At 38.6% G+C, this 15,654-nt stretch overlaps 1 protein-coding gene across 1 annotated transcript in view; it reads right to left on the bottom strand.

Moving 5' to 3' along the window:
- Positions 1-15,654, bottom strand: part of KDM3A (lysine demethylase 3A) — a 53,439-nt gene that overhangs the window by 20,688 nt on the left and 17,097 nt on the right. The window contains exons 9-12 of the mRNA XM_077843185.1: positions 12,397-12,560; positions 9,836-10,350; positions 4,450-4,654; positions 751-965 (exon numbers count right to left, since the gene is read on the bottom strand). Coding sequence (XP_077699311.1) covers positions 751-965; positions 4,450-4,654; positions 9,836-10,350; positions 12,397-12,560 — 1,099 coding nt within the window. The remainder of the gene's footprint in view (positions 1-750; positions 966-4,449; positions 4,655-9,835; positions 10,351-12,396; positions 12,561-15,654) is intronic.

The following is a 15,654-nucleotide window of genomic DNA, read 5'->3' as shown; positions in this document are numbered from 1 at the left end:
TCAACCATTTGGGAAAGATACAATGATGGAAGGAAGCATGAGACTTTAAAAATAGCTGCTCCTGTGTGCCTCTGGCTGGCATTTCACTTCTACACAGGCATAAAAAACAGAGGTATGCTGTTCTCCTGGACATCATACCTTGAGATGTTATGAGGGAGGTCTGGTTCTCCTGTGTCACCCACACTGATCCGTGGTTTACTGTGCTGCCGCATCAGTGTGAGAGTACTCTCAGAGAATAGAAGATACTGGCACTCACCCAGCTGGAACCTCCAAGTATCCTGTTAAAACCCTGACTCTAACAATCCTTTTCATCTGAGTGTATTCTCATTCTCATACCTGGGACCCAGCCCTCCAGATTCTTGATTCAGTTGGTCTAGAACACAGCCTGTCCATTTTTATTTTCTTGAAATACGTTCCTGATTAGGAACCTTTGTCTTAAAATAACCCAACCTGAGGCCTCAACCCCTTTTGATGAGCCCACACTGCTGATAAAGGCTGCCCAAATTACACCACCACCTCATCTTCACCTTTCCACTCCTTTAGTACTTGTCCCAAAATAAACCCCACAGACAGGTGACTGACTCTGATGAAACCAACAGGCAGTTATAAAACGGAAAACACAACCTCATTATACCAAAGTCTTCCAAACTTCTGGGTGAAAATGAAACCCATGCAATTAGAACTTAGGTGTCATTTAGGAACAAAATCAAGTTGGACTCAAAAATCCTACCCCCTAAGAGATGCTCTTACTGTGTGGCTCAATAGTTGACATAGCTTCCTTTTCAGAAATCACCATTTGACAGAAGTGGTCTCCAATGTTGGCCAGGATATACTTTGCAGTGTCCAAATCGGTCCCCACAACGTTTTTAGTTAAAGGCAACCATAAGCCAATTGCTTCACTGTCATACTTGTTTGGTGTTAAGAAGCCTTCTACCCGCAACACACCATGTTTGTTGAACTGTAACCTAGAGGAAGTGGAAGAAAAGTGTCACACACACACACACAAAATTGATTTATATCTTATAGTTACTATTTAAAACAACAAATTCCTTCCTAGTTTTCTATAATCTCCATGGCTAATTACAGCCAATTGTTAGTTGGCAATGTCAGCGGGAAGATTTAAAAAATTTAAAAATTTCCAAATTTTCCCTTAGAAGATATGGGGAGGGAGGCAGGGAGAGGTGCTTTACACTTCAACCAAGATCTAATCATACTGCCTCCAGGGGCAGCTGTTGAACCTTTCAGACTTGAGACTTAACAGCAAGGACAATCACAGAAGAAAATGGAAAACGAACAGAAGGTGGTAAGATAAGCTGATCAGATTTGAATACAACCACTCCTTCTAGAATAATGCTCAGCAAAGGAAGGCTAACCCTAAACAGTCACTGAAGCCATGACCATGTAGATCCATGAGGAACTGAGGTTCCATATGAATCCTAGCTGCAAATTACTGTGTAAGCTTCTGGAATGAGAGGCAGTGTTAAGACAGACCTAACTACTTAAGGTGGAGCAAAAAGGCAGAATACTTCTCAGGATTCTCTTTCAATATCTTTGGCATCTGTTTTCCCTAAGCTATGTATTAGTTTCGAATTTTTAAAAAATTCATTCAAAATGCCATTATATGTCAATCTAGTCGAAGATACAGAAGTAGGCATAAAATACACAGTGAAATAGGATATGACAGATCTCATAACAATCATTGAATTTTAGAGGAGGAAGTACTGACTATGAGCATTGTGGGGCTAATATTAAGACTTCATGGTAGAGGCAGTGATTATGACTGGCCTTACAAAAAAAAGTAGACATTTGCTAAGAGAAAGCATGTCAAGGAAACAGTATTTCATACAAAAGAAAGAAAAATACAGGGATCTTGATTTCTCCATTGGTCACTGCCCGCTACCAATTCTTTGAGCCCATGAGACACACCTAAAGTTGTATTTTAAAAAAAACATTTGTCCAGAAGAGTGTAGAATGAACTGGAAGGACACTGGAGTTGCTTAACACATGCAAATTTATTTCAAGCAGCCAAAAGGAGAGATGCAAATTTTTAACTGATACCCCAAATTAGGGATAGTCTTAATACTAAAAAATGAATTTGAAAGCTATTTCAAAGGGGAAGATGGCAAATAGGATTTGGCAACTGGACTTTAGTACTGAGACCCAAATCTTCCTATTTTATCTACAAGACAATTTTTTTTTTAAAGAATTTATTTACTATTTGAGAGGGAGAACAAGCAGGGGGAGCAACAGGCAGGAAGAGAGGCAGGCTCCTCACTGAGCACAGAGCCCAATGTGGGGCTCAATTCCAGGATCTTGGGATCATGACCTGAGCCAAAGGCAGATGCTTAACCAACTGAGCCACCAGGTGCCCTTCTACAGAATTTAATGAGAAACAAGGAGAAGGCTAAGGACAGCCTTAATCCTCTCGCTAAACACCGGGACGGTGGGGGGAGAGCTCTATTCCTTAAATTAAGACACTCTTTTTACCAAAGTAGTGAATTTGTTCTAGTTTCCACAAGACTGGTTTCTACTTTGCAACATTAAGCAAAGGCATTTTCCTTTTCAATGAGATAAAAATTGAGAAAACAGCTGTCATAAAATCAGTGATTTCAAGATAGTTACAAAATAGTGGTTTAAAAAAAGCCCCAGTAATATTTAAAAGAAAAAATTAAGTATCTCTTCCTTCAAAGGCCTCTGCAACTTACACCAAAATCAAACAATCTCTCCCCTCCAGTCCACTTACACCTTCAGAGCACAGGAACCATAATGAAATCAAGTGTGTAATAGGAATGTATAGATCTGTAAAAAGCATAACACTTTGTACTCTCTTCAACTTATGTCAGAACCCAAAACATATGCATCTTAACACACTTACCTGTGTAAAAAATTCTCCAGAGAGGAAACAGAACTAATCCTTATTAAGAACTTATTCTGGGCCATGTGGTATTGACAATATGTTAATATACAAGTATGCTAACATTCTAGCAGTTATCACAGTTCTAAATAGTAGACACATACTTCATCACAGTGCTTTTGCAATTTATTCAGAACAAATGGGTCAAACTACCATCTAAAAACCTCTAGAGTGCATTAAAATAAGCCTGATTCTGAAAGTTACTAAAACAGAGATAATCAATGACCTAAAATACCTGTGCATTTAATTCAGTTTTTTTAATTTAGATTTTTTTAAAATTTATTTATTCATGAGAGACACACAGAGAGAGGCAGACATAAGCAGAGGGAGAAGCAGGCTCCATGCAGGGAGCCCTAATGTGGGACTCAGTCCTGGGATCCAGGATCACGCCCTGAGCCGAAGGCAGGTGCTAAACCGCTGAGCCACCCAAGTGTCCCTAATTCAGTTCTTCAGCACTCTTTAATCTTGATAAAATTAAAGGGGAGGAGATAAATAGGAAGATATTCAAGTCAGCACTTCTGTTCATGATTAGAACCAGTTGAGCCTGAAAGTATCTAACATTTCTGAGAAAGTGAATCATACCTAAAAAGTTAACCTATACCCAAAACAACATTGCTCATTTATCAAAAAGGTGACGACAACATTAAGAAGGTCTTTTTCTTCACTAAGAATAAAATAATTTAGAGAAAATTAATTTGACTTAAAAAATACAACATAAAAATGAAAGTATTTGCCTATAAAATTAGAAAAGATTTTTTAAGAAGATATGTCTCTTCCTGTTAGCAAAAGTACACAGAGATAGGAATGCTTAAACACCGCCAGAGGGCCTGGACACAGGTGCAATCTTCCTCTAGTGCAATTTGGCAGAACATATGTATCAAAGCCTTAAACACACACTGCTTTTGACCCAGTAATGCCACTTCCAGTAATCCTTCCAAAATAAAGAAGGAGAGATAGGGACAAGGAGATGATCATTTCCGTATTATTTTTAGTGACAAAAAAACCCCCACAAAATAATCTCAACACCAATAAAAGAAATTGGTTAAGTGAATTTTTAAATTCTGTTAGAGGAGTTCCTGCTTAGTTATTCAAAGTTTTTGCAGAAAAAAGGTAACATGACCCAGTAGGTCCTACTGTGTACTGGGAAGGCAAGAGTCAAAGCAGTATATACAATATACCCAAGTAGGTATGCTTGAATGTATTTTAGGACCATACAAACACTAAAATGCACTGCAAAGTTAACAGTGGTTATTTGGAGTGGTTTTTAGAAATTTCAGCATTTTTCTATAATGTTTGTTAGTTTTAGGAAGAGAAGTTGGTATGTGTAGGCTCCTCTACTTTAAAAACAAATTGAAAGGGAGACCAAGAAGGAAATAACATGGGATAAGATCTAGATGCTCAAAGCTAGAGATTAAACAGTCTTCACTCTCTGTAGTTCTAGATTTACTGCTGATAGAAGAGGGAAGGGAAAATAAGTATGCTATTGGGCCCAGATTAACTCAGATAATCTGAGCTTTTTCCCCAAATGCCTTTACCTCCTGAAGTGAAAGAAACGACAAAACACAGGTGAGTCTTTCTGCTGCTCCTTATCTTTGCGGAGGCTGTCCAAGCGACACTCCCGGCACTTGGGCAGCTGTGCAACAATGTTCACACAGGAGTCATCTTGTACAAAGGCCTCACCACTCTGCTGCAGCTTCTTGAGTTTGGCTGGGTCTGTCAAAACCGACTTCCGAGAGGGGGCTGGGAAAGCAGAAGATTAAAGAAATGAGACCTGAAATTTTTAAGTCACCTCAATATTTGACTGAATTCTATTCCAAAGACCAGTTTTCCCAAAAGGAGAACTCCTTAAATACTGCCTTAAATACTGGTTCAACTGTAATTTCTAAAACTGGCTTAACATAAAACAACTATCAGAATAATTGGAAAGCTTTACTCACTTTATAAAATAATTCTCATTTGGTAAATCCATTTGGCAAGACAACTTAAACCTCTAAATTCACCAACTTGACTCATAATTCCAAGGTAGTGTACACTTCCATTCACAGCCCTTGATAAAAATATTCCAGGAAGACACTTCCAAATCAGATACTTAAACTCACTGCAACATTAGCAATGCACAGAGATAGGTTTACCTCAACAAAGATCTGTATGCAAGTTAATTCTGCTACTTTTCAAAGGCTGGTTTAAGTGTGTTTTCTAGAGTACTCTGCAAAAGCTAACCATTCTAAATATAGTAACAACCAAAGAGGTTTCCCACACAGGCCCCTGGGTCTATAAAATAAGTGCTATCTCCTAAATGCTTCCAAGAGGATATTTCTTTAATTTACTTCACACATATGTTCCATTCAGGATGAAAAGCAGTGACTAAAGACAGGATTATGATTTTAAGTAAACACATGTTTTAACTTTTAACTTGTAATGGGCAGGAGAACTTAAATGTTAACACAGTTTCTAAAGAAAAGGTGGATAAAGTAAAGATTTGACAGGAAAGAGTGATCTTTGCATCAGTTACATCAACTCAACACAGAAATGAATCTATAAGTCTTCAAGAGACTTGAGAGGACTATTTCATATGAAGCCAAGAGAAAAGACCTTCCCTCGGGGTCCAAGGGTGCAAGGATGTATATTCTTTGGCAAACAAACAAAAACAAAACCCAGGAAATAACTTTTGGGGAACCATTTGAGAGACAGCTAGGAGAGGTTAGTAGTTGTGGAGGAAAGTGGAAGATATCAAAGCAAAGAAGGCTTTAAATAAAATAAGCATCTTTAATAATGACCTCATCAGTATTCTAATCTTCTCTTTTAAAACAGAGCCAGAGCATACTGTAAAATGCTAAATGGATGCTGTCAGGCCATGAGCCCCTAAGCATTGTTATTCTGTTATAGTGAAAAAGAAAGTACAGCAAGAAAGGACAGAAAATAAAGAGATCAGTAGTTCAAGAATGGAATTTTAATCACTTAATACTGAAAAAACATCACCCTTTAGGTTGGACCAGGTTTTCATCGACCATGGGCAAACAGTCCAAAGGTTATCTGTTCTGCTCTCACATACAAGAGGAAATAGGTAGAAATAAGCAAGCTGAACTACCTAAAGCTAGCTCTTCAGTGAGGAGAGCAATAGTTGACCCAATCAATGATTCTCACAACTTGGAGTACAGCCAAGGGAAAAAAAGCAATGCCAACTTCTGAGGAGTCACACATCTACCTAAAAGAAAAAAAACGCAGCTGTTCTTCGACTTAGTCTGCTTTTGTTTTCTAGTCCCTAACTGGAGAAGGTCACAGGGGACAGAATAGCTTCCAGTCGAATCTTTCCATACCTACAAGCAGTACCAGTGGACACAGTAGAGAAACCCTGATCACACTCACTCCTCAACCATGCTATTTACTGTGCTCCTCGTAAATAACATGCACCGGGATATTTAACTAGGTTTTTAATTTCTCTAAAAATTACTTTAACTGGTGCATAGTTGTACAACATATTAAGTAAGACAAAGAGAGACTCCGTAACTCATTTATATGTCTAAATGTGCTTATCGATGTAGAATTTTTACTATTTCTTTACATAGTATTAAAGTAATTTGCCTCAAAAACTAGCTGAATGTAAGGCCTGATGACTCAAAAAGAACAAAAAATAGAACAGAAATATGGTTATGAATATTCACTTTTTGGGGGAAGTTATATAATTCAAGAGGAACAGTATAATCTTATGCAATTAATTTTATGCAAATTAACAGCCCTAACAACTTAAGCCCAAGAACATAGAAGCTGGGCTAGAAGTATCACTAGGCAAAGACAGGTTTTCCTACTCCTCTAACTCCACATCCAAAGACCAAGAGTCAAATCCATCCATTTTCTCTCTAGCTTCAGAGGTCTAAAGTAAAAGCTAAATTGTGGATACATTCGTTTCCTACTTATTCAAGTGCATAGTGTTTTTTATTAAATTTTTTAAAAGCTATCAAAATCCATGCTAATTTTCCCACACAACTGACAATTATCAAAAGGTATTTTTAAATTGTAATAGCTCTGAACCTTTTGACATACCGAAGCCATTTAGTTCTACTAATTCTAATGGGAGAACTCCTGTTAACTACCAGCAGTGGAATGAATCCTCACACTTGACAGAAGCAGTATGAAATACAGTGTACCGTTTTCTCTAAAGGGTACAGACATACCTTGAGGATACACCGCAGGTGTGGTTCCAGACCACCTCAAAAAAGCAAGTATCACAGTAGAGCTAATCAAATGAATTTTTTGGTTTCCCAATGCATATAAAAGTTATATTGACACTATACTGCAATCTACTAAGTGTGTAACAGTCTGGGATCCATCAGAAAAACATCATCTATGGTAGCTATAGCCTTACAAAATGTATTTCTTAAATAAGATTTGAGAGTCAAAATTATTCCTTGATCCATGGGCTGCAGAACTACTGCTGCATTAGCCGGGATGAAAACATTAATCTTGTCCATCTCTATCAGAGCTCTTGAGTGGAGAGGTGCATTGTCAGTGAGCAGTGATATTTTGAAAGGAATTTATTTTTTCTGAGCAGTAGGCCTCAAAAGCGGGCTTAAAATATTCAGTAAACCATGCTATAAACAAATGTGCTGTCATACAGGCTTTGTTGTTCCATTTATAGACACAGACAGAGTAGATTTAGCATAACCCAAAGGCCTTAGGATTTTCAGAATGGTAAATGAGCACTGGCTTCACCTTAAAGTCACCAGCTACATTAGCCCCCAACAAGAGTCAGCCTGTTCTTTGAAGCCAGGTATTGACCTCTCCTCCCTAGCCATGAAAGTCATAGATGGCATCTTCTTCCAATCTGCCATGTAGTATAGGCACCTTGATTAATTATCTTAGCTAGATCTTTTGGCTAACTTGCTGCAGCTTCTACATTCACACTTGCTGCTTCATCTTGCACTTTTATGTTTGGAGGTCCTTCATTCCTTAACCTCAGGAACCAACCTCTGATAGCTTCAAACTTTTCTGCAGTTTCCTCACACCTCTTAGCCTTCATAGAACTGATGAGAGTAATGGCCTTGCTCTAGACTAGGCTCTGGCTTAAGAGAATGTTGGAGCTGGTTGCTCTTCCATCCAGACCACTAAATTGTCTCCAAATCAGCAATAAAGCTGTCCTACTTTCTTATTATTCATGTGTTCATGAGTACTCTTAATTTCCTTCCAGAATTTTTATTTTGGATTCACAGCTTGGCTAACTGGCATGACAGGCCTAGCTTTATCCTGGCTTTCGACACATCTTCCTCACTAAGCCTAATCATTTCTAACTTTTGATTTAAAGTGAGAGACCTGAAACTCCTTTCACTTGAACACTTAGAAGCCATTGTGGGGTTATTAATTGGCCTAATTTCAGTATTTTTGCGTCTCAGAGAACAGGCAGGCTTGAGGAGAGGGAGATGAGGAAATGATTGGTTGGTGAAGCAGTAGTCAGAACAAATGCAACATTTATCAGCTGTTTGACATCTTTTATGGGGGCAGTTTGTCATGCCCCAAAATAGTTACAACAGTAACATAAGTTCTGGTGATTTGTGATCTGTGATCTTTATGTTACTGTTGTAACTATTTTGATTTCACAAATCACCAGAACAAATGTAATGAAAATGAAAAAGTATGAAATATCACAAGGATTACTAACATGTGATATAGAGACTACAAGTGAGCAAATATTTTTGGGAAAATGGTGCCAGCAGACTTGCTGGACAGAGTTGCCACAAACCTTCAATCTGCAAAAAATGCAGTTTCTACAAAGTGCAATAAGGCAAAGCACAATAAAAATGAGGCATCCTTGTACATATTTTTTAAATTGTGGCTGCAGTAGGACTTCCCCTTAGACAAAGAAACTGTACCTGGTGTTTCAGCACTGTCTTTAAAATCTTTAACCAAAAGCCCCTTTTCTAGAGGTGGTGGCATAATTCTCTTTGACAAAAAAATAATCTGCAGATCTGAACTACCCGCAATCATCTCTTTCATCTCTTCCGTCTTTTCTTCTTTTTTTTTTTAGATAGGGGAGGGAATGAAGGGGGGTGGGAAGGGCAGAGGGAGAGGGAGAATCCCAGACAAGCTTCATGCCCAGCGTGGATCCTGACACAGAGCTCAATTTCACGACCCTGAGATCATGACCTGAGCCAAAATCAAGAGTCGGAAGCTTAACCAACTGGTCCACCCAGATGCCCCTCCAGCTCTTCTATCACACAAAAATCAGTGATAAGCTGAAGATAAAATAATCGTCAGATAACTTTAGATTTTGTTTCAAAATTATTCCTTACAGCCAGAAACTGGGAACCACCTAGTTACCCAACTAATAGGAACCGATTAAGTCATCTGATAAACACATATATAATGGAATTCTTGAAGCCTTTATTTTTTTTTCCTTGAAGCCTTTAAAATGTTGATAGACACCTACACTAATTCACTGGGTAAAATTATTGGTATAAATCCATTTGTGTAATAGTTTATCTGTAATTCTAATATACATGGAACCAGGTACACCAAGATATTAACAGTAATCATTTCTAAGGAGATTGGGGATGTTACTTTCTCCTTTGAACTTTTCCAATTGTATGAACCTTCTTTTGTGTTGTTGTTTTTAAAGATGTATTTACTTATGAAAGAGAGCAAGTGAGTGTGCACAAGCCAGGAGAGAGGCAGAGGGAGAGAGAGAATCCTCAAGTAGATTCCCCACTGAGCAAGAGGCCCAAGATGGGACTAATCCCCAGACCCCAAGATCATGACCTGAGCCAAAATCAAGAGTTGGGCCACTTAACCACCTGAGCCACTCAGTTGCCCCTGTATGAACTTTTTCTATAGTCATTTTCATATTATTTTCTCATAAGGTAAGAAAATATATACGTACCCACTACCATCTCTTACCTTCTACCAATAAAAACATGTAGAAACACTCACCATTCTGGATTTTATTGTTGCTTCTTGTACAACAGCTTTCATTATCTATTTTTACTGAAGATTCCTTCAAAGTCTGTGACCGGCATCCTAAAGTTGAAGTTTCTATCTTCTTTTCCACACAACTATTAGGGCTGTTACTAACAACACCAGCTTTCTCTTCTGGCTTATTTGAAAGGACATCAGATGTAGAAGGTGCATACTCTAGGTGCTTCTGTAGTTCAGGTGTACTGGCAATTTCCACTTCTGCTGTAGAAGGCTTTGTAGGTACGCCCTCCTTAGGAAGGCCAGTTGATGACTGAGAAACAGATTCCAATTTGTTTTCCTTATCAGTGTTGGTTTTCAGCTGGGTACAGTTATCTTTTGGTTCACTAAGGGGTTTTAAGTCTCCTGTTCCAATCTGAGGGAACTTTGAAGACAGCAATCCTACTTTGCAGACATCTGGTTTTGTTCTCAGTATTTCAGCCTTTGTATTCAGACAGGAAGAAAGTTCTTCTGGTAAAATCTGTTTATGACATCTGAAACAGAGTATGGAAAATGGAAAACTAGCATCTAGGTCTCTTTTACCTCTCCTCTATCTTTCAAGAACAACTGCTTGGTATCCTAAGGCAACCAACATGAAGGGGGAATAAATTGCTTATGTTATGAGAGAACACAGGACAGGTTCCTGTGAGCTGGAGTTAAAAATAATCAGTAATGGCTCTGTAAAAATGTCTTCAACACTCAGAAAAATATAACCATAAATCCTATTTGTATGTTCTTATAAATCCTGAACTACTTCAAGTTAGTTCTATATATTACAGCGTAATGAACCTTAGCTTTCCCTCAAAACAAACTGAGTATAATATGGAGCCAAAACCACCAGCAGCATAAAACCTGGTCCGGCTACAAACAACATGTAACCAGCCCCGACACTGGATAATTTCATTCTTGTTTGCTTAGTGGATCAGGACCCAAAGCACCTGAAAAGCCAACTGATCACTTGCTTGTTCATAGAATAATCTGATATTCCTCCCATCCCCTACCTTAATAGGGGGCATCCTTAAAGAATTTCTGTTTCTCTGAAATTCAAACTGAAGTTTTTTTCCCCAGAAAAATACAAAGTTCTTTCTTCCTATTAAACTTTTTTCTCCCATGCCTCTAATAAAGGATTTCATCCTTGAAAAGAAAAAAATATATATTTTTAAGTAAGCCCTATGCCCAACTTGGGGCTTGAACTAATGACCCTGAGATCAAGAGTCTCATGCCCCATCGACTGAGCCAGCCAGGTGCCCCAAGAATTTCTTCATTTAAAGTACTCACATTAAGCAAGTCAATCGGAGAGGGACAAACATTATATGGTCTCATTCATTTGAGGAATATAAAAAACAGTGAAAGGGAATAAAGGAGAAAGGAGTGGGAAGTATCAGTGAGGGTGACAGAACATGAGAGACTCCTAACTCTGAGAAATGAACAAGGGGTAGTGGAAGGGCAGGTGGGGGGGGGGGGTTGGGGTGACTGGGTGATGGGCACTAAGGAGGGCACTTGATGGGATGAACACTGGGTGTTATCCTATATGTTGGCAAATTGAACTCCCAACTATATATGTAATATATACATATATATATATATGTATATATATATATATAATTAAAAAATAAAAGTACTCACATTAGATTTGGTAACACTGTACTTCTTACTGTTCCTTCTTTCTACTCTGAAGGCTGCTCCTCCTTCTGTCTGACTGCTTTTGTGCCCATCCCAGACAGCCCACCTTCCTCCTAGTGAAGCAATGTGCCCAGCTACTCTTCACACGCTCACTGAAGTGCTCTTTAAAACCCACCTTTCTAATATCATTGTCTCTCTGACCTACATCTTAAGCCTTTATCAACTGCCTGCCCAGGCCACCACTCCTCCTGAGAGTCTTCCCTTAAAACTCTAGTCTCTGTAACCTTGTAGCCACTTCAAGTCTCTGGTTACATGTTACATTTTTTATTCACTTTCTTCACCTATAAATTAGTAAACTAGTCTTCCTATGGCTACCACATCCTCATCTAGGATTTATTTTCTCTACTACCATGTTTCTCATCTATATTTGAGGTCTGGACTGATAAGAACCACTCACTATCACCATGTTTCCCTGTTCTCCACAATCTCATTGACCTCAGTCTTTTACATACAACCAATCTGCTCCCTTTTCATTAAAGCAGACATTTATTCTATAACTGTCTACAGTATTTCAATGAACTATTCTCATTTTATCAAGTCAAGAAAGTTGCTCTTTCCTCACATCTTCAATTTTTAAAAAACATTTTCACATTGCTCTGTATGCCTATCACCCTTTTTACTGCTGAAGGCACCTGACCAATTTGAAAACTCTACTGAAAAACCTCCCTGGACAACCTGAGATGTGATAAATGGCAGATCATTACACCAAATGTAGCTATACTAATTCTCAATGAAACACCAAATACAGGCTAAGCCTTGCCACCTAAGCAATGTTAAGCTCAGACACGATGAACCATAGCTAAAATCATTTTTCCTCTTATTATGATTAAACATCTTTAATACACAGCTTTACTTACCCTTGAGGAATTTTTGCTCCAAGGTTAGGTGGAGAGTTGGCAGCCTGGGGAGTGCTCTGCTGCCTTGGGTCCTTACTAGGTGGAGTTGCTGCAGTACAGCCAAGCAGTATCTCCTTAAAAACTGTTGTGGGAACAGACTGTACAGGACACACACTGGGAGAGGCCTAAAAGATACCAAACCAAAAGATACTCAAAGGAAAGTCCCTAGTTGGGGAACTATGAAGTCCTAGCAAAATTCAAACATATTGGCTTGGTTTAGTACAAAACAAGCACAGTATCATTTCCAAATAAGAGCAGAACAGTAAAATAAGCGATAAATCACAAAATTAAGGACTTCTATCTGAAGGCAGTTAAATAAATCATGCCAGCTTTTCACAAAACTTGAGTTTTCTCATGAAAGATCATCAGCTGATCTTTTACAGACCTCTGAATCACTATGGCAGGAAAATGCAGCCAGGTGGCAATTTTAATAATACAATGCACAAAAGTGTGTTTTCAACTGACCGTCTTCAGGTGGTAGCAGCTTCACACGATTCCAGTATAGCACTACTTGAGTGTCTACCATGCACCCACTGCATAGGCTGGCAGACCAGACCACTAGGACTCCTGCAGGGAGTGGTGCCCACTATGTACCAAGATAAGCCTTTACAATGCAATAAAGATTGAGAACATGGTTCTTGATCCTCTATGGCTCTTCAAGTCACAAAGGCCATCCCAAGCTGCAAACAATATCAAGTCATGACAAGTCTATGGGACAGACCTGGTACACCTTCTCTTGACATAGTTTTATCTTCACAAAAATATAAATAATGGACCTGTTTCTTCCCAGTTTACACCACAAAACTAAACTTCCCATCAAGTGAAAAGAAGGAAGAGGCTAAAACTCAACTCTATATGGGTAGTTTTCAGCTCAACCAAGGGAAATCATTCCCCCTCTTCACTAGCCTCTTTGTACATGCTTAAACTTTAAATCTTGTGCCCCTTCCCAACTGTAACTCTTTCATTTCACAATGACCTTTACATTTATCTTACCAACAAATAAACTTGAAGAATCTTCAAAGTTTCTTCATCTTCCCGGAATTAGTTTCTAAAATTTGAGGTAGAACCTGACCTAAAAACTTAGTAAGTTTTTAAAACTTCATAATTCCGAATATGTTTATATGTAGTCTACTTATGAATCTTTTTCTCATTTAACTTTGGAAGTTAATGAGATTTTTGTTAAATATTGGGATGCCTGGGTGGCTCAGCAGTTGAACATATGCCTTCAGCTCAGGGCATGATCCTGGAGTCCCAGGATCGAGTCCCACATCGGGATCCCTGCATGGAGCCTGCTTCTCTCTCTGCCTGTGTCTCTGCCTCTCTCTCTCTCTTTGCCTCTCATGAGTAAATCAATAAAATCTTTAAAAAAAAAATTTTTTTTTTTGTTAAATATTAACCTAGTGTTCTCCAGAAAAATATTTTTGAGGGGGAGACTTTGGCTATTCCAAGAATATCCTTGGGATGGTCAACTTTAGCTCTCTGGGACTCAGTTTCTTAATCCTTAACCTGAGAAAATTAGAGAGGTTTAGTCCTAAAGTCCTTTTTGACTGTTTTAGAATTCTGGTAATCACCTATAAAATGATTACCTTTCAAAAACTGAATTGCCAAGTCCTTTCAAAATGCTTCCTGAAGACTCACTTTCACCAAGCATCTTCCCTCATGTCACCTTCCTTGTTCTGAAGTATGTTTAAAATTGATGCACTAATACATACAATACCTTTTCTTAAATTACTTTCCTGAGAGTAACATACTCAAGAAATTTTGATGGCAAACCTAGAGTAACATACTCAAGAAATTCAGACTGTATAAATTTTTATTCTGCACAACAGCGATTGAGCTGGAGTCAAAAACTCCTTCATCTAATTTCCTATAGCCAATCAGTGAAAGAGTAAATCCTGCCTCTATTTCCAAAATAATTATGGAATCTAGCCAATTTCTTTCCATGCCACCACTACCACCAATTTCCCTGTAGACTACCATGAATCTAACTGGCCTGACTTCCTTCCATTTCTACCTAAATGTTCTCTTACCCAAAATGTATTCTACCACAGAGCAATCTTTATAAAACATAAATCAATCAGATCATGACACTCCATTGCCTACAAGAATTCTAGGTGGTCTGGTCTCCGCCAACCATCTCCACTCATCTCATTCTACTTGTTCACAGTGCTTCAACTATATCAGCTTCCTTCCTGGTCTTCAGATGGTCTAAACTCTTTTGGCCTGCACCTCTGTATTTGCTATTCCCTCTCTGGATAGTTTTCGTGTGGTTGGCTGGTTCCATCCCTTCACTCAAATTTGCTCTATTGTCACCTCCTCACACAATCTCTGATTACAGTTTCCAAATGAATGACCCCCAAGGCATCCCCTTATCTTTATCATATTACTATGTTTATATCTGTCATTGCATCATGATGCTGCACTTATGCTTTAAATTACTTTTCTTATTGTTAACCTCCTCACAATGATTCGTAAACTCCTATGGGCAGACCTTGCTTGTGTCCACTGCTATACCTTATAAAGCAAGGCACATAACAGATGCGCAAGACTGGCAGAAAGCATGAATGAATGAATGCTCTTAGCACTTAATATTTCAAAATAGCTATGTCAGTCCTATGTCCAGAGCCAGACAATAATGCTCACCAATGTCTACCATATATTTCATATTCAATAAATATTTGTTGGAAAGATGGATGGAAGGATAGAGGGAAGGAAGTAGGAATCTGTGATTTTTACAATGGTGACTCACGATACCAAGAAGATTTAGAGAGGAGTGGCAACACCAGCACAGTGCTTAAGAGTACTGGGCTTTGGTGGCAGACCTTGGTTGGAATCTGGTTTCTGACACTTCCTAGCACGTTATTTAAACTCTCCCTAAGTTCAGCTTTCTCAACTGTAAAATGGAAATAATGAAGCATACTTTATGGAGCTGTGCTTTACCACACTGCCTGGCATATAGATTAGCTGACTCAAAGCAGAAAAATACAAAAACTGTCTCAGTCAGTCACCATGTGTTACAAGTAGTGTAACTTGGCATGCTTTTCCTTTTAGAAACAAAATATATCACTCTAGAAATTTCTAAGAGTTAGCTCAACAAGGATAGGGCTCCAATTCCAAAACCCATCTTCATGTGCACACCGCTGCACTGGCCTCTGACTTGCCAAGGGTCAAGGTTTCTTCTTACCTGAAGAGTTTTCCCTGAAGGTCTTCTATACCAGT

Source organism: Canis aureus, chromosome 12 (genome assembly GCF_053574225.1).
Source record: "Canis aureus isolate CA01 chromosome 12, VMU_Caureus_v.1.0, whole genome shotgun sequence".
In the NCBI taxonomy this organism is placed as follows: domain Eukaryota; kingdom Metazoa; phylum Chordata; class Mammalia; order Carnivora; family Canidae; genus Canis; species Canis aureus.
The sequence above is the reverse complement of the archived record's forward strand: the minus strand, read 5'-3'. Positions and strand labels throughout refer to the sequence as shown.